The 19,052-nt window shown below is 36.7% G+C and overlaps 4 protein-coding genes and 2 long non-coding RNA genes across 9 annotated transcripts in view; 2 read left to right on the forward strand and 4 right to left on the reverse strand.

Annotated features, from left to right (window-relative positions):
- The window catches only part of LOC148171116 (uncharacterized), a 36,778-nt gene extending 21,680 nt beyond the window's left edge, over nt 1-15,098 (forward strand). Inside the window, exons 1-3 of one of the 2 annotated variants that reach the window (XR_015770334.1) lie at nt 14,150-14,241; nt 14,293-14,473; nt 14,939-15,098. This is a non-coding gene — a long non-coding RNA (uncharacterized LOC148171116). Of the gene's footprint in view, nt 1-14,071; nt 14,242-14,292; nt 14,474-14,938 lie in introns of those variants that run through there. The other variant, XR_015770333.1, reaches the window with a different exon arrangement.
- Nucleotides 563-1,780, forward strand: LOC148171118 (uncharacterized). Its single transcript, XR_015770430.1, has 2 exons — nt 563-1,302; nt 1,353-1,780. It is a non-coding gene; the product is annotated as an uncharacterized LOC148171118 (long non-coding RNA).
- On the reverse strand, nt 2,593-6,286 carry LOC148171119 (uncharacterized). Its single transcript, XM_088041348.1, has 3 exons — nt 6,184-6,286; nt 5,754-6,109; nt 2,593-5,707 (listed from the first exon to the last, which is right to left on the reverse strand). The coding sequence occupies exons 2-3, from the start codon at nt 6,052-6,054 to the stop codon at nt 2,622-2,624; spliced, it is 3,387 nt and encodes a 1,128-aa protein (XP_087897474.1). The 5' UTR covers nt 6,055-6,109; nt 6,184-6,286; the 3' UTR covers nt 2,593-2,621.
- LOC148171120 (uncharacterized) lies at nt 8,145-9,272 on the reverse strand. Its single transcript, XM_088041352.1, has one exon. The coding sequence runs from the start codon at nt 9,169-9,171 to the stop codon at nt 8,275-8,277; it is 897 nt and encodes a 298-aa protein (XP_087897478.1). The 5' UTR covers nt 9,172-9,272; the 3' UTR covers nt 8,145-8,274.
- Nucleotides 9,279-10,123, reverse strand: LOC148171121 (uncharacterized). The gene is made up of 2 exons (XM_088041353.1): nt 9,414-10,123; nt 9,279-9,367 (listed from the first exon to the last, which is right to left on the reverse strand). The coding sequence occupies exons 1-2, from the start codon at nt 10,023-10,025 to the stop codon at nt 9,338-9,340; spliced, it is 642 nt and encodes a 213-aa protein (XP_087897479.1). The 5' UTR covers nt 10,026-10,123; the 3' UTR covers nt 9,279-9,337.
- On the reverse strand, nt 10,566-13,159 carry LOC148171122 (uncharacterized). Of its 3 annotated transcripts, none has more exons than XM_088041351.1 (4): nt 12,819-13,159; nt 12,299-12,544; nt 12,027-12,242; nt 10,566-11,977 (listed from the first exon to the last, which is right to left on the reverse strand). In XM_088041351.1, the coding sequence occupies exons 2-4, from the start codon at nt 12,299-12,301 to the stop codon at nt 10,643-10,645; spliced, it is 1,554 nt and encodes a 517-aa protein (XP_087897477.1). In that variant the 5' UTR covers nt 12,302-12,544; nt 12,819-13,159; the 3' UTR covers nt 10,566-10,642. The 3 variants fall into 3 exon arrangements, with proteins under 3 accessions (XP_087897477.1, XP_087897475.1, XP_087897476.1); XM_088041349.1 differs by having other exon boundaries at nt 12,518-12,544; nt 12,819-13,158; XM_088041350.1 differs by lacking the exon at nt 12,299-12,544.
- Nucleotides 15,099-19,052: the final 3,954 nt, after the last annotated feature.

The following is a 19,052-nucleotide window of genomic DNA, read 5'->3' on the forward strand; positions in this document are numbered from 1 at the left end:
AATTGTCATAACTTAAAAACTAACAAAGATACCTACATATTTTTTTTTATTTTTTTTTATTTAAAAAAAGTTGAAAATTTTTGGTTTGTTCTGAAATGAAAAATTTCTTATTCTAAAATTGTGTGCCTTGGTACAAAAAATGAACACTTCAGATTAACTGACCTTCATAAATTTTATTGTAATAACTTAAAATCTAACAATAGTTATTTGTTTCACTAGGCTAGAAAATGGTCTTTTAGAAAAAATTCTAAAAAAATTCTTGTTCTAAAATTTTGTGCTTTGGTGCAAAAAATGAACACTTTAGAATAAGTGACCTCCATTAATTTCATCGTCATAACTTGAAAATTAATAAAGATACGAATTTTATTAAATAAAAGTTGAAAATTTTTGGTTCGTTCTGAAATGAACAATTTTAAAATCTCTATTTCTTGTATGAATAACAATTTTTTGTTTCATCTAATTGTAGTGGAACTCTATTCATCATTTTTAACGCAAGGAGGAAAAGCAAACTTTCTGACGCAGGAAAACCAGTTAATTTCACTGAGATATAAGCACATTTAAGTGTCTGTCCAAACCGTTTCACTGACTTGTCCTTAATTACCTGTCATTTTTTTTCCAATAAAATTTCTCCATATTCATTGCGATCTTCAAAGGCCAAGTGAAAGATTTATACAACGCACTTCCATCGGCTACATAAATCTAGCTCCACGTGTTCGATGTTTGATTATTCTTGGTCTATTTTTAGCCGCGTTTTAAAGATTGAATTTTAGTGGCACCTGTAAGTGGCTCCTAATTACGCTACGTTTCCACAATGTGTATCCAAAGATTCTTATTTTAGCCCAACAAAAGCCCAGTGGGCGTTACATGTACCCAACGTATGTCTCGCAATTTTAGAGTAAAATTGTCTCTATAAGAACCGAATCAGTGATAAGACAGCATAAACAAAAAATACTAAAAGTCAGATAACTCGAGTTCAAGCACAAAGTCGATAATGATATAACCTTGTGAAGTGTGTCAGCGGGCAAAAGGAGTGAATTTAGTGATGGGGTGTAAAATGTCCAAGAAAAAACAGTCGGATATGGTCATCATTTTCCACCACCAGAATAAAGTGGTAATTAAAGATAAGAGGCGGAGATGGAAGAAGCAGTCGATCGTGCTTCTTCTCCCCGTGATTGTGGTGACTGACGTGAACAACACCGAAAGGATAATCTACAATCCTGAAAGGACCGAGCAAGAAGACGATACGAAACAATATATTTTTAAGAGTCGCCGCGTTTATCCCTCGAATTTTTGATCCTGAAGGTATTTATTTCAATTCCTGTAAATCCCCCAAATAAAACTGCCAATTTCAGAAATCATTTATCTCTGAATAAATCCAGAGTTAATATTCAACTGGAATTTGAAACACAGTCGAGTTCATGAATTATGCAGAACTTCAACGGAGCCAATCACCGGTTAGAAAAGTGATGTGAACTGCCATTAAAATCGATCAAGGGGTTAAAAAAACTGTTTTTTACAACTCTCTGTTTCCAGTTGGTTCTAATTAGCAAAGTTGAAAGCTTGTCACGAAGGAATGCACGAGTTTGAGGAAGTTGGGATTGAAGTTCTTAGTTTAATAAAGTCGGAAACAAGTTCCCAACACCAAAATAAATCATTTTTATTAAAAATTCACACTGGGGTGCTCTCGAGGAAGTATAAAACAGAATTAGGATCAGGATCAAAAAGAGCGAAATTGGTCATCCACTTCGAAGCGGCAATAAAGATGAAACGTTCCTTTCAATTCTTGTTTCATTGGAAATATCCTGACTTGTCGTTTTATTTTGTTAAATTAAATTCGCCGTTTCCGTTTGTTCAACAATTTTATCTTAATTCCGAAGCCTTCGATCTACAAGAGACGCTATAAATTACCAATTCTCGCACTTCTTTATTTTATAGGCAATTTTAAATATCACTGAATCGTGTTCAACGCGGAAAACGCAAAATCTGGGATTTTATGAGTGAAAAAATACGCTTGCGAATTTAGTAGCTTATTGACGAAATGATGAGATGGAAAATTCGTGGAAAACGTTCAGCTTCGGTCTTGGGAAATGAGTTAAAGCCACGTCCAGAGTGAAATAGTTGCGGCGAAAAGTTTGCTCTTTAAGACCACGTTTCGGTTTAGAGCGCCTAATATGGACGAAGTTCTAGAGAAGTTGCAGTTTTCGTATGTAGCCAAGTGAATTTTAATTAGTTTTTAGAGGAAGAGCTGAAACCTTAAAAGCTTTACAACGGTAACAAAATCTCAGAATCCGAAATTTCCAGGATTTAGTTCCCAACCCGGAATTTTTAAATTATGCGGTTTAAAAAAACTTTTGAGTATTTGATCTCTCAGCTCTCCACTCGTTAATTTCCCGTTTTTTGTCCTTAATTATCGAGTTTTATTACCACGATTATCATATCGAGAGTCCCATCATGTCTCTTGCGAATTGCCTCCAAATTCCCGTCGAGAATAATGGCCAAAGTTCGCCGCCACACCGTTAATTTTGTTAACCACTTAAATAAGATCATCGATAAAAGCAATTTAGTTTCATAAATTTATTATCAAGGGTAACAATCACGACTAAAACTGTATAAATACGGGCTTAAACTAAAGTCCCTGGATAGCTGCTAGTCCTAGGCTTGGCAACTTCTTTAAGTTTCTTCATACAACCATCGACTTCTCTAATACACGCTTGCTTCCTAACGAAGAGCTCGGGGTTGACTTCCAACTTCCCCAAACTGATCTTCAAACCTATGATCTCTTCGTCCAACTTCATGTATTCAGAATCGTTGACATAGCCGTTGAACGAGTCGATTTTGATCAACATTACTTTGACTTGGTTCTCCAGTCGTTCGACTTGCTCAGTTTGGTTGACTCGTTCATCAAGAATGTCGCTGTATTTCTGAATATCCGCAAGTAGTTTCAGTTTCAGTTGGAACCACTCACTGCCCGGGTCAAGGTCCATCTCGTCCAGTTTCAACGTTCCACGAACTAGAATCTCGTCCAGTTCCAAAAAACTGGAACTGTTTTCAGTTCCCACGAACGACAAGATTTGGGGTTTGATTTCGGCCAAGTCGCGCTCGATTTTCGTCATTATCGTTCCAATTGTCGGTTTTTCTTCGGAGGGTTTGTGGTGGTCTTGCTCCACGAGTATGGAGTTTGATGTGGTCAAAACCATAAGCTCTTGGATAATGTCGAAATACAAATGAATGTCTTTGTAGAGTTTGTCTTTTTCTTCAGTGCAATGATCGTCTCTGATATTGTCCAACGCCAGAATCGACAGAGTTAACCGCGCGTCGAGCTTCTCCAAGTCGTCTTTGCTTAGAGGAGCGTTCTGACTGAGGGTCTTCTTCACACTCTCGACGTTTTCCCGGATTTCTGTTAGTTCCTTACCCCCGGACTCCCTCACGTCGCGTTTGATTTGCTGTTCTTTCGTTGATTTCTGTTCGAGGATCATCTTTGCCTTTTCTATATCTTCTTTTACTTTAACAGCCACCTCGCTGTCGGGGAAGACATCGTCGACTTTGGTTGCCTGCTTATCCAAGTCGTTTTCTATACTCTTGTACAAGACATTTTTGTACGTTCCACTGTAGCGACTCACTTTATCTTTCAATTTTCTCAGGTCTTGGTAAAACTGCTTTTCTTCCTCTGATCCCATCGGGTTGTCAGTTTTCTTCGCTTCTTCCAGTTTCGACAGATTCTGATCAATCCGATTAACCAAATCGTGTCGATACTGGAGAATATTGTTGCGGTTGGACGCTACTTGAAGATTGTTCAAATAGTCGCGATGTTCCATCAAACTACTCTTTATGGAGTCGTAGTCTTGGAGCGTTTGGTTGAAATTCTGGATTTTAACACCCAGATCGTCGACTCTAGTACTCACTGACATGATATCGTTCAAAATATCTTCAGTGGTACTTTTCCGGGCGACCGCGTTGTTGTCTAACAGCACCAGAAGATTGTCGACATTCTTAAGGAGGTTCTCACCGGAACTAGCTTCCTCTGGGTGTTCGTGGCACAACTTTACAATCTGTCTTTTGTAGCTCTCAAGTCGATTTTTAATGTCTTTGTACAATTGGTGGTCTGTGGAGTATCGGGTACTTTCAATGTGGCTTTGGAGCATCGTCAATTCTCTTTTTATGTTGTCTAGGTGGGGACGAACAGGTTTCGGGTGGATGGCTGGAGGCTCTTTATGCTCTGGTGAAGATGGTCTAACATCTTCTGAACTTGTGAGTTCCTTCGGCGAGGCAGAAAGGTGAGTTCGAACAACAGGTGTCGGACTTGGAACTGTCAGTTCTTTTCCCTGCAGTTCAACATTCTGGTAAGTATGCAATGGCGGCGTAGTTCGCATTTCGTGGACGACAACCAAATGCACTTCTTGTTCGTCTTGAAGAACACTCAGTTTTTGTTCGATAATGCGTTTAGCTTCGTTGAGGAACGGAATAATCTCCTGCAAGTCTTGTTTAGTGGTCGGAAGCTTCTTCGAAGCTTCCACCAAATCGTTGCCTATGTCTTTGTTGGTTTTGAGGCTCCTCCTCATTACCACTTCCTCGGTGGGTTTCTTCGATTTCTCATTCTCTTGGGCTTTGTGATCAAGGGCTGTTATGTTATTTTCAATGTTGTACAAGACGTACTTCTTCTTCTCCTCGATTTTGTAGTTAGCTGCAGTGATGTTATTGACATAGTCTCTGAGCTGGATCAGGTATTGTCGGTGCTTCTTGTATCCTTCACCTTCCGTAGTCCCAGTGAATTGTTTTAAATCAATTTTGTATTGGAAGTGTCTCCATTCTGATTGGTTCAACTTCTCCTCCATTTCTAGCTTAGAAAGACCTTTCTCGACACTGAGGAGCACGTCAGAAATTTCCGATTTCTTCGCATTGAGTTGCTCGTCGAGGCCTTCGGCTTCTTCCAGTTTCGTCTTGTAAGTCTGAAGACTCTCCTTTTGGCTTTGGAAATTCTCCGCGGTTATGTTCCTGCTAATGGCGATTACCCCATTGTAGACATCGTCTAAATCCTGAGAGAGTCTCTCCCGTTTCTGCTTACTTTCCAGCTCAACTAGGTACTTCATGTCGCTCTCCTCAGTAATCTGTCTTTTGATTTTATCGAGTTGTTGGTACGTCCGCTGAAGACTCTTCTCGAGGATTTCCTTCTGTTCCTGCTTCACCGGCTGGTCAGCGACCTCAATCAACTGCAAATCCGTCATCAAAATCTGCACAGACTTCGTTAAAAAGTGAAGACGACTCTTGTCTCTGTGGGTTTCGGCGACTTTCATGTCAGCTTTCAAAGTTTCCAGTTTTTGGTTAATATCGTCAAGGGTGCTGGTACTTTGAGTGGTTATCTTTGGAGGTTCTTTTTTCAATGATGAGCGCTTTTCAGACGCCGAAAGCCGTCTTTCAGTCAAAGATGCTCTTTCTGGTTTTTTCACCGTTGATGGCGCTGAAGATCTCCTTAAAGAACTTGCTTGCGTCTGTTTGGTCAGCAACTCTGTGGTGACTTGAGAAATGAGTTTCTGAGTGTTATCATTTTCAGTTTTCTTCCCTTTTGTCGCGCTGAGTAGTTTGGAGTAACCGATGAGTTCACCTTGGAGGCGATCAAAGTCTGCTTTCTTCAATGGTTGGGTTCTGATTTCCTCTCTAAGAGCTCTAACAGCCTCGTTGACGGATTTTACTGACTTTCGTTTCTTTTTTGCTGGAAAATTCGATGAGATTTATGGGTAATTGGTGAGGTAACTTACAGGAGTTTTTAGATGAGGAGCGTCTGAAGGATTTTGTAGCTACATCTCCTTGGTCTACACTAACTTCTTGCTTTAGAGCGTCTAGTTCTTGGGAGGTGATATCGATGAGCTCCTGGATGGAATACCCTCGCGCCGATCGCGAGTTTCTGTCACCGTTGAGGAGTTGCGAGTATCCTTTCAAGACTTCCTGTAGTTTATCAACGTCATCGGAGGTAATTTTCCCGTTTCGCACGTCCTTCCGGATCCTCTCCAAGGACTGTGCTATTTGGTCACCTTTCTGTTTTGATCCCTGCTGACCCATCTTTCTGACACCTGTGATGAACACGGTGTTGACACTCGGAGTTTGTTTTTCTTATCTATACAGGTTACGAGGAAGGGCGTGAAAAATGAACTTGTCCTTGCACGTTTCAGAACATGACGAATTTCTTACCTGTGTCTCTTATAACTTATTTTAACTAAAACACAACTTAACCGATCTCTTTAACATTTACTGTAACCTCAAACAAGTTAAAATAATGGCACGTTATCACTGATAGACCCGAGATATGATAACAATTCATATTTCAAAATCATTTATCGCTCTGGAATTTCGAAACGCGCGGATGCAAGATCACGATAACGATTCGGAACGACATCATCTAGCACTAGCGCTAGTACAATTTGACTCATTAGATGAGCCTAATTACAAACATCAACAGCCTTGGCACAGCACAAGCACGTGTTGTGTTTGGAGTGTTAATATGGTTAGTTGAGGTTTTAAGATTTATTAGCGACAGCAGCGAGTTCCGTTTTTTCAATGCGAGCAGATTTTGTAGATAATAGACCCAATAATTGCAATTAAAATCAATTGTTGGGGTGCCGAGAGTAATAACGCGGTTTATTAGAGCGGTTGAAAAATGGAAGTCAAGTGTCAAGTGTTAATTATAGTTTTTTTGCTTCGTGAAAAGTTGGGAATTTTTGAGAGAAAATTGGTCTAATTGGGTCTATAGGGGTTGAGCAAAATAACTGATTTGACCGGAAAATTGTCTTTTCGCTAAGCAGACAACGCGAAAAGAACAAAATAATTAAAATGTAATCACATTTTGATTTAGGGGTCGAAAAAATAATTAGCATGAATGCGGCCTATGAAAAACATAAATTAATTATTTACTTTGGAATAACTAATTGGGTTCCAAATGCTAATTATACTTCATGTGGAAATGTCAAAGTTAATTATTCAGCCACTTTATTATTAGTTGCTACTAAAAATGTAGAAAATTTGCCCTCTTTTTTCGTTGTTTTTGTACCCAATTACAAACTTCTAGAGCAAAAGACAAATTTTCGTTTGAAGCTCCACCTATTCTTCAAAGCAAAATGGAAAATGTGATTAAAATCGGATTAACACCCAACAAAGAATTATTTTAGTGGCCCGCATTGTCCTTATCGCAGTAGTTTTTATAACAAAAAACGCGCTCGAACACCCAACTTGATCGTAACTTTGCATTTATTGGCTAGATGTCAAAAATTGTTGTTTATTGAATACAATCTCTGGCTAATTAAATTACACACAAATAGTTATTTAAGACACAAGATTAAAAAGTCATTTTTTATTGCATGAGTGGCTGGTTTAAAATACGAGGCCACGAACACCATGAAGAGACTTTGAAACGCATGTCATACAACGTTTCATCTACGATTGTCCTCCATTTTTATTTTATAAAAAATGCTAATGAGAAATCATCGGTTTTACCTGCCTCAAAATTTTATAATTTATCTGCGCTAATAAGTAAATCAAAGTATCACTAGTTGCTGATATTATTCTCTCCAAATTTTATTAACGTAGCGTTAACATTTTTTGAATTCCAGGAATAATTCCATCATAAATAGTGAAATTTTTAGTTAGTCCTACAAACGAAAATCTAACAAAATTGGTCTTCTTTGCTCAAGTCCTTTATGATTTCATACAATTTGAAAGACAGATCACCACAATCTCGCCAAATATTTTTTTTTTCAAAATTTTAGGTCTTAATAAAAACTTGTGGATATTAGTCGGTTCTAAAAACAAACAGAATTTTTGTTTTTTATTATTTATTAGGTTTAAGTAACAAATATTGGGAATCCAAAAAACGAAAATGTCTAATTTTTAGTTCTCTACTGAAAAACTGAAAATTGGAGATATTTACACTTGTGTACAGTGTGTTGCCAACCTCGCAACTTTATCAATTATTTTATTTACCTTCGAACTTGGCCCTTATCCTTATCATATCAAACATTACTGTTTGAACGATGATAAGAATGTTCATAATACTCTACTTATTTGTACATTTCCCTCTAAATCCCAAATTCTGATTCACTGCTTGCCAAACAATTTTACTCATGTTTTTGGCGATATCACCTCCAATTACACACCACATTTGATAAGATTTTATTAAAAACCAACCTATTTTTTACATCACATTTCCACAATACTGATAACTGATAACAAATCCAATAACTAATTCTTACCTCAATATAAAACTTACGCTTAAAACAAAGAATAAAACTAAATATAAGTCGTTCTGATGCTCCTCGGGGACAAATTACTGTCAGCGTTTTGCTTTTCTGGCGAATCTGTAAAGACTTCTCCGCTATCGTCACTGTCTTCATCCACAGCTTTCTCGTTCAGGAAAGAAATACAACTGGCAATGTACTGTCCGGAACGTTTCACCTGTTCTTGAATCTCGTCATCGCTGGCGGGAATATTTCGTAACTCGTCGGATAAGCCTTGGAGTTTTCCCAGAAGATTGAAATAGTGTCGCCCGTTTCGGTGCCCCACGAACGTGCTAATTTCCATTTCCACGTTCTCGATCTGTTGGCGGATTTTTGCGATTTTCTCCTCGCTCTGCGAGTTTATTTCTTCCGTTTTCTTATGCATCGACTCCATTATGCTGCCGGGCAAAACAGGAACGCCCATTTTCACCGCGGAAAACCGTTTGTTCACTTGAGGACTCGTCTCGATGTTTTCCACTTGGATGACCTTCACTTCGACCGTTTTTCTTTCATCCGGTTCCTCGTCTGGTACTTCCTCAACGAAGACGTCGTCTTCATCATTATTTTCTGGTGGTTTCTCTACGGCTTCCTTCAACTCTTTGTCTTGGTTCTCTATGAGTTTATCGCTGAGCAACTGGTGGCACTCTTCAGTCTTCTTCAGTGCGTCATTATAGATGAAGTTCACCTGAGGCTGCAGATTTCTACTTTGGATTTTAAGCTCGCGTTCTGCTTGTTCTATCCTCGCTTTCAACTCGATGTAATCAGAGTTTTCTTCCGTACCTTTAAACTTCTTGATGTCTTTCTTAAGTTTCTCGGCCTTGGACTTGACCCCATGGATGGACTTTCGTTGGCTTCGTCGGAGGACGGTGTTACGCCGCTCCAGAGGTGATTTCGAGCCTACCACACCCATTGGACACTGAATTTGTTATAAACAAACCTGCTCTCGTTTCGTAACTGATAACGTATCTAGAGGTAGTTTCTTGTTGGGAACGAACGTGGTTTTGTACTTTTATCACATTGTCAATTGGTGAAAAGTCCTGATAACTGATAACAATGATGACTCGTTGATTTTGAAACTACATCGCTTCCGCCGGAGGATTTTTGTACTAAAACGAAGAAATGAAGAAGCGGAGCGTCTAATTTGGTACTTACAATAAAATCGACAATTCTTGGTTTCGTGTCCGGTTTTGCGGTTAAATCAAGATCGTCGACGCTTTTTGAGAGGTGAGAAAACGTCACTTCTTCTGTTTCGTCCAACAAAGAATCGAAAGAGATGCTGCGGCCGCTGGTGTCGAGGAAACCATCCACGGTGGACGAAACAATCTTCTTCTTTTTCCTCAGAGAGTTTGTTCTTTTTGGAATAACAAACCCGTTGGTCTCACTTTTATTTTCCTCCATGATTTTCTCCCAGCACTGCAAGAACTTCATGGACGCGGTCTCTCGAGGTCGTACCGGCTTGTGCTCTCTCCTGGTCACTTTCCCGAAATTTTGGAACGTCTCCACCTGCTTCTGGATGTAATTCCGATCGATTTTATTCCCAGTTTGAAGGGCTTCAATTCTTGTGGTGTGTTCCGCGATAATCCGAATATGATCCTTGATTTGATTCAACTGGCTAAGAATTTCTTTGTAATGGTAATCCTTGCTGCTCTCCAAAGCTATTCCGTTAGCTTCCGTTAGACTTCCGAGGCTATTTTGTACGTCTGCTTCGAGAGCTTCAGTGCATTTCTTCAGTTCTACGTACATGTCGTGGATTTTAGATGTCATGGTGGTCACTAAGCTTTCAAGAAACTCTCAAACTGTGTTAAATGTGCGCTTCTAATCCGATAACACCTTATCAGATTAAAGTTTACTTAAAACATTTCTACGCAAACACCGCGAAATTTTGATAGAAGTCAAACTGACAAAATTCCTGTCATGGCAAAACGTGCCGAAACAAACGGTGAATACGTTTTGGGTTCTTTGAATGATGACTCGGACGAAGAAGTCTGTGATGGAGATAAGAACGAGGAGTATGAGCGGACTGTACTGAGAGAAATTTCTGATTTGGTGGAGGAAATTGAAAAAATTGGTAATAGAATTGGGAGGACGACGGACAATGAGCAACTGGAAAATCTATCGGAGCAGATCTTGCAGATTATTATTAAATTGGATGACATCGATGCGAAGGATTCTAGCAGTATACGAGAAGAGAGGAAGGATGCCATCTTAACTGCACAAGGATTGCTACAGAGAATTGATGGAAAACTCGAATAGATTAAGAGGTGTTAGGGTAGATTGTAATTACAGGTGACAATAAATTCGTCGTAATTTCAAATCATTGTAATTGGAAGAGTAGATACATGAATAAAAATACTTTACATACAAAAATTATCAATATCACATTAGGTTTCTTCTTTGGCACGTTCGTCTAAAGTCGCATGTAATTGCTTGATATAGCTAATAACTTGAACTTTTTCTTTAGTGAGGTCGGCATTATCCTGGCACTTAATTTTATCTAATTTCTCTATAAGTCGCATTAATTTCTCATCCAGAACGAAATATTCCAACGAGTATTTCTCTTCCTCGAATTCTTTGACTTTAGTATCAAAAGTTTCAGCGTACGTGTGAATTTGGTGAATTCTCTCACGGAAAGGAAGATTATCAAGACTATTCAAATCGAAGTCATCCCGGAAGTACTGGTGCACATCAAGGATTTGAAGTGGCTCGTCCTTTTTCGTTTCGATGATTGGTTTACTTTCTCGTCGATCATCCTCTTCTTGGTTCTTGGTCGGATCTCTCATATTTTCGATATTTTTTGGTACCACATCCGGACCGTGCTGCCGATCGTCTTTTTGTACCTCTAGAACAGTTTGATTGTCCTGCTCAGCACGTTCTTTTATTAACCTGGTATGCTGGATTTTGTTCACATCCCAAAATCCTTGGGGCACGATTTGACGTGATTCTTCTTTTTTCGTTTTTGGAACAGGTGTACTATAGTTCTGACCACATTCTTTTGTTTGTCTTCTTTCTTTCCTCCTTTTTGATTTTTCTTTTTCACTTTCGGATCGTTTATTTGTGTCATCTTCATTTTCTAAACGTTGCTTATCATTTTGATTGTGCCAAGCCGAGTTTTCTTGAAGGGTTAGGTCCACGTTTTGTTCGTTGTGTAACTTAGGAAAGCGGCAAATTGGGGAGATTAGAGTATTCCCTTGCTTATGCGAAGGATCTTCGGCAGTGGAGTTGTCCGTTCTTTCTACTTCACTTTCTTGAGAAGGTTGTTGTTGAAGAGGGACATCTTCTTGTGGAAAGGAGTCTTCTGGGATGGGAACTCCTAAATCAATCTGCGAAGAAGTAGCCCCAAATATTTCATTCTGGTTAAAACGGGAAAAAATTGTAGGTGTGTCAATTTCCTGGCACTCCATGTATTCTACTTGGTCTTTAGAATCTTCTTTGTAACTGGCACCCTGATGACTGGTAATAAACTCTTCATTTTTGTTTGTTTTTTGATCGGGTAGCAGTGGAAGGTTTATAAAATTTTGTCCAGGCTGGCAAGACTTTTCGATGTCTAAAGCTGATGAATTCATTGGGTGTTTTTCTTTTGGAAGACGGGAAACTTGTCCGGGAATGCAAGTATTTAATTCTTGAATTTCAGTACCTTTTTTGTTGCTAAAAGGGGCCTTCGGTGCTGATCGATGTGGTTTTTTATCACTGTTTGTATTTGCAGATCGTGGTTGGCTCTGAAAACAAAAAACTTAGCTTTTCGTCATAAAAATTGTCTTTTCTTACATCGATAACTTGTGTGGTTTTCTTTGTCTTTTGTGGAACTAAAGATGGTGCCAGTTTTTTATGTGGATCTACCCTTTCTTGATCGTAAAATTTCGAACCACTTTTGTTCCTCCTTTTAGAGTTTTTTTTAGAATTTATACGGTTTTTAGTAACTTTCGGACTTCCGTTCGCGGATGAACTTCCGGTGTTATTATAATTTACATTGTTATATTTGCCCTGGAACAAAAAAAAAACGGGATCAGTGATGAATTTGCGGATAATCAACGCAGTACCATGTTGTGCACTCTTTACAAGGACTGAGCAGTCTATCAGAGTACTTAAAATAATGTGGTATCTTCTCTCCCAGAAACAGTATTTTTCAACTCTGTTTAGGAATTTTTGCGATAAGATAAAAACTTAAAAAATTGGTAACATTATCCGCTTTAATTACGTAATATAAATCTACTATTTTTTAAGCTTCAAACAGCTTCTTTTTTTTCGAAAATACCAACCTCTAGTCGATGTGTCTGGCCGGACTCCTAAAAATGAAAAATCATTTTGAAATCCACAATAATGCATAAGAGTTAAAATAGACAAATTTAAAATGTGAAACTTCATTGATTTCGACGAGGGATCAAGGAAATTTTGTTATCGCTCTTTTGACAATTTTTTTGTGGCTTTATATGTAAAATTTGTATTTGAATTGGCGCCGTACGTTTAACGTACGCCTTCAACGACATAACCTAACTTTGCTTGCACAAATTTCAGAACAAAATATGTGGATAAAAATAATTGAAAAAATATGTTACTTACAGATTTACCACATAAATTCCCCATTTGGCTTAAAAACTATCACAATGGGGCCAACTTCTAACAATGTAGTAATAAACGTTATACATATTATCTTTATCAGTCGTTTCATTTGTTAATTTTACCTCGCGTCAAGTTTTACACTTCATACACAATTGTAAACACTTATCGGAGTATTGAGGAATGTCTTATCAATACCTTGGAATAAAGGAAAAAATTAGAATTTAATAATCGTCTGGAATTTAGGAGAATGATTTAGATTGTCTGTATTCTGTTCTGTATAATGGTTTGCAGAAACGACCATGTCGTGGAGATAAAGAGATAAATCGGTCACAACTTTTTACCTGCTTTTCTGAGTCGATTGAATTCCGTAGTTTTGCGCATTGGCACTGTTTAAATTGAATTTTTTTTATGTAAACTTTTGAACTGACTGAAGTCTGATTTTTTTGAGCATTTAGATAGTTTTTTCGAACTTCATTTCTTGTACTTTTTGAATTGTGCAAATTTTCAATTTTCGATCTTTTAAAGTGTAGGTTTTCTACAATTTTACTTATACTTTCGGCCAGTTCATTTTGATGAAATTCATCGTTCCTTCTTTTTTCCACCATCACCAATTCTTCGACCAAATACACCTAATATGCAAAGAAAAACAAATTTAAGGTGAATCTGTAAACTTCTTCATCTGATACCTGAAAATCTAGGAAATTTGAAAAGACGATGTTGCTGTGGTAACGAATCTATTAACGTATCCGGTGTGGAAACAATCTGTTAACGCACTCAAAACGAACGCGGAAATAACTCTGTTATTGCAACCAATTCGGAAATATAAATTTCAGGCCTAGAAACTGAAAAACTTGAAACTAATAATGTGAAAATGTAGAAAAATATAATTCTGAAACTGAAACTTTGAGAATTCAAGAATTTTAGAACTGAAAAATATTAGAAATGGAAACTAAGCTGAAAATCTCTAAAATGACAAAGCTGGAAATCTTGAAATAAAAAATTCGGTTAGCATAAGAACCTAAAAAAATTTCAAATTTAATTTTGACTGCTTCTAAAAAACGTAAAAATTGTTGTATCTAAAATTGAATTTGAACTTTTTATTTTGGTATAATCACTCCAAAGGAATGTGCATTATCTACTGAGGAAAAAGGTTTTATTAGATTAACGGAATGCGTGTACTGTTTTGTATAAATTAAAAAATTAAAATTTATAATAATACCTTGTGAATTCTAACGCTATTCTATTTTTTTCAGTGCTCAACTAGCCGCCAGCCGAATAGACCAAAGAGCATCATGTGCCGGACTGGAAGGCGCGGGTCGAACCGGAAGAAAGCCGCCGCCATTGTTAAGATCCCGAACTCTACCCGCTATTGTGGTTCCCGGAGTGAACATTTTGCAAGCCCAACTCGGCAACTATCCTCCAGGTAACCCCCATCTCCAAGACTACAACTGTCATTTTTGGTTCATATTTACAGAAACGTCGCAAACTGTGCCCGGCCGCACTGGTTTTTCTTCGCGTTTCATGTCTGCGAGGGTTTCCTTCAGCAGAGATGACACCGTGGCCTTGGATATGCGAAGAAAATCAGCCGTCAGTCGCCTCTGTGGGACGGGAAATTATGGCCCGGAAAGGGGAGCTGACGGCACCTTATTACTCAGGTGAGAGAATTTGCCTCCGGTTACTGAAAACGGGCTAATTATGCACTAGAGAGGAAACTTCCTTTTACTTTGTGTCGTCAAAGGTGTATATGAACGTTTCCACATTTCCGGATAGACGATCCTAAAAAGGACTAATAAAACGATTCGGCACATTAGAAGGTCCTCCTTGATTTATTTGTGTTATTAATATCTTGCAGTTTCTCCATGTTTGAAAAGACGAGATTTAGCGCTGTTACATCCTCCATAATACGGGATAATGCAAATATTCCGGTCATGCCGTTAAGAGCGTGCGGATGGGCGAAATAATACCATAAGAGCATCACGCAACGGGAATACATCTCTCAACTTACCTTCCTTCATATCTTATTACAGCACGAACTCGTAGACAATTAGGTCGTAAACCTGAGATTTTCCCCAGATTACGAGGAAAATTCGGCTTTAATTCGTTTTATTGTTTTGTTGCAGAGTGCCTGCACCTCATGTGGTTGCTGCACGAGCTTATAGGATATCAAGTCCTAGCAGTAGTAGTACTGCTTTATATAGGTTAGGGAAATTACTGAATCAAGGAGGATCCAAAAATCAGATTGCTGTTGATGATTCGAATGTAACAAGGAGGCTCAGCTGGGAAAGGTTGGTATGCGTGTTTGTCACTTCTCACTGGCTGTTAGAAAAGAAAATGGCAGTTGGTACCGCTGCGTACCAACTGGCATTTTCGTTGCACCAACCTCACGTTTTCCTTAGTTATATTCGAATAAAATTAGTAGCACGCGCATCCACTAAATTTACCAAGAAACGTTAGTTGTGACGAGAGTGCGGTTTATTGTCTCCTTCAACTTAATATTCCAAGTTTAAACCTAAGAGACTGTCTTTGACAAGTAGAATAATAGCCCATCATCTCTCTAATGGAATTGTGAGCGTCCGCTCGATCCTGCGGTAATAATTAAAACTTTATATGTGTGGTTAATCTCCTTTTTCATATGAATCCGAGACAAAGCTCGTAAAGGACAATGACCACAATTATGGTCTATATGGATTACACCGGACAGGACATGCGAGTGTATTGATTTATCCTCGCGCTTTTGTAAAGTCAAATTTGCTTTGACGTGTATCCAATGATCTATGACTGTCGCGATAAACTTCACGTCGAGTAACGAATTTTCCGGGGATAAACTCGGTGGGGGAAAACGACAATTTTGGTTAATTAATTCGCTGGTATTTTCAGTCTATTGTTAATGAAAGTTGATAAAAGAACACGTTTAAGTAACTAAAATTCAAAATTTCGGTTGGTATTTAAAGAATTCGACAACTTCAAATCTTAAGAATGACGATTTTTGGTTTGTCGAAGTGCTGAGATTTTTTTGAAATTTGAGAACTGGAGGAATCAGAAACTGAGCAGTTGAGAGTTACGGAACTTGAGAACGACTGAAAATTTTATTACGAGTCGGGTATTGAAGAATTAGGTTCTGAGAACTGAGTTTTAATTTTTGGAAATTTGAGAATTGAGTTTTAATTTAGCGAAATTTGAGAACTGTAATTTTAAGACTGAAGAAGGTTGACAATTTAACAATTTAGAACTGAGCATTTTAATTTGACCATTTATTATGAAACGATGGAATTAAATTTCACAACATGGAATTAATGTAATGAGAACTGATTCCAAATCACGAGACTGAAAGTTTGATTTAGAAAAATCTAAAAATCCGAAAATGAGATAAAAACTGAGACGTGGAACTGAAACTTAGAATTCAGGAACGCCTGAAAAACTGGACTATCGAAAACTTTATAAAAGCAAAACTCCCGAAATTTTAAAATAACTCGAAAGAAAAATGAAGACCTTAGAGTTTTTTAGGATTTCCTAGAATCATTTTTCTTTTACTTTTAGATTGTTTAAAAATTTTATTTAAATAGGGAAGTATTATTTTCTTGCATTTTCTTTAACTAATTTTTTATTTATTGTACTTTTGTCTAGATTTTGTAGGTTCTTTTTACCTATAGACTTTCTCTATGTTTATTTTTTAATCAAAATTTTGGAGTTTTTATTTTCTTTCTCATTTCTTTTTAGATTTTTCTTTAAATTTTCTCTGTATTTTATTTACTTTTTGTCTGTATTATTTCCAAATTGGTCTTGGGGTTTACAGTCTTCTCTAAACCTTTTCTAAATTTTATAGATTTAGGTTCTTTTGATTCTTTTAGTATTTTCTTTAAATTGTGCATAAATTCTTTTCGGTGTTTCTTAAATTTTTTAGATTTTTTTTGGATTCCGCTTAGAACTTTTAAAACTTTCTTATTATTAGACTTTCTGTGAATTTTCTTATTTTTTGTGCAGAATTTTTAACATTCTCTGGATTTTTTTAAATTTTTTTTTAGTTTATTTTTAAATTTTCTTTGTACGTTGGAAAATTTGGATATTTATTGATATCGGAAAGGTCAGATTTTTTATGTTAAAACCAGAAAACTCGACGATTTATTTGAAAAATACTGAGATTTTGTGAAGGCGAATGGGAATTTTCTAATAAATTACTCTTTTAACAATCTCAAATGTAAATAATCGTAAATTTGAGAGAAATCTGAGAACTTAAAAAAATCCAAGCAATTTAAAAGGTCTCGTTTTATAAGTCAAGAAATTTAAAGTTTCAACTGAGAAATTTTGAAGTTTTTGCATACAAAAATTGAAGGTTCTAGGTTCTTTTGTAATTTTGAGAATTTGCAGTCGAGAGAATTAATTTTCTCATACAAATTGAGAATTTAAAAATATGGATAAGCATCATAAATTCAATGTTAACTGAAAATTGGGAGTTTGTTGACGTGGAAATGACAATTTATAATTAAAAAAAAATCTAACTTAAAAATGCAAAATTAGCAAATTCGAGAAACTGATGAATTAAAAATAAAGCTCAAATGCTTCTTAAAATAAGAAATTGAGTATGAAAATGTAAATTTGGGAAAACTAGAGAAAACTTCGGATTCTGAGAATTTAAAGCAAAAAAATTTAGTACATAACCCGACAATTTGTGAATTTATGAGCATTAGAAAAAACCAAAACCAAAACCAAAACCAAAAAAATCTTAGAACAAAGAAACTAAGAAACAATCTAAGAATGTAAAAACATAAAATTAAATTAAAACTAATAAAAATACAGAAACCAGAAGAATCTGAGAAACTTTTCGGCAATTTGAGTGCCTTTCCACACGTCGTCATTTTACAATAATGACTTTCTGCCCAAATCATTGCCTCGTTTTCCCTTTTATCTCCACAAACACACAGCCCAATCAGACTCTCTTACTCACCCAACCGAAGAATCCAAGATAACACAAATCTAAACATTCATTCGTCCCGTAACCATGGTGGTGCTCTTCGTGAAACTCTGGGAAAAAATCCTCGACGTCCTCTTGGATGTGAAAATGGGGTGAGTTGAATTTTCCGGAAATTATTCCGTTGTGTCCAGTTTCATGATCAACGAGATTAATGTGAATTTTCAATTACTTTCCAATCCACGTCCTTGGGGTGTGATAGATTTTTATCATACAATGTTTGCGAAGGATTCATACTAGGAATGGGATGCAGGTTGAGATGCAATAATTCCCAAGGTGGCCACTTTCTGTCGATTTAAGTAATTAAGCTTGTTACTGTGGACCCATGGGATTAAATATTTGGACAAGGAACGCTATCTCTGGGTTATCTCATGAATTTCGGAATTTGTAATTCAGTGAAACTTGTCGTCTTGTTAGATTATGAAAATTGTAGGAATATATTACGGCTTTATCTAATTGTCAGAGCGCGAGAATTAGTTCATAAAGCGGATAAATATTACGAGAACGATACTAATTTGCATGACAATATGTGAACAATAAAAACCCTCCAACTCTATTTTAAATTATAAATTTCTCAAATCACAACCGCGCTCTTTGGGATCAGAGTTTTCCATTCAAACCTTCAAACTATCGTAGTCTCATTAATAAATTTCACCTCGATAATCAGAAATCATTTTCGATTCACTATTGTCTCAAACTGTAAAGTTAATGGAACTTGAACAAAATCAATTGTTCTTTGCTGGAGGAATTTCGTGAGATCTATCTAAATGAGAATGTCACGAACAGTTTTATGATGTGATAATGAATTTGGTTCGAAATGTTGCAGAGCAATGTCCGAAAGTTCAGATGAAGAACTTTGAGAGTCAACAAAAGTGTGTTTTTGTAAATTGTAGTTCATTGTTCTTAGTTATGAATAATTAATGACGGAATTTATCATTGCTCTAACGCTAAGTGATTTACAAAAAGCTGCGCTCATAAGTCGCGTTTAATTAAGCATAAGATTTAATTAAATTTCGCGAGAGAATTTCAATGAATTATTCGGATTTTAGAGAACTTTCTGTTTTATTATTAATATTTAATTGAAAAATTATTTGACATTAAAATAACATAAATAAATTCTCACATGTTGATAAAGCACATAATCGCTTTGAGAATTGTTGACTCTCATTTGGCTCTCGTTATTATTATCTTGTGGAAAAGTTAAATGGTACCGTATAAACAGAACATACAGAAATGCTGATATATCTAAATAAATTTAAATAAATAGC

The sequence above is a fragment of the Gnatocerus cornutus genome, chromosome 7, assembly GCF_029298725.1.
Source record: "Gnatocerus cornutus isolate USDA-ARS CGAHR chromosome 7, icGnaCorn1.1, whole genome shotgun sequence".
NCBI lineage: Eukaryota > Metazoa > Arthropoda > Insecta > Coleoptera > Tenebrionidae > Gnatocerus > Gnatocerus cornutus.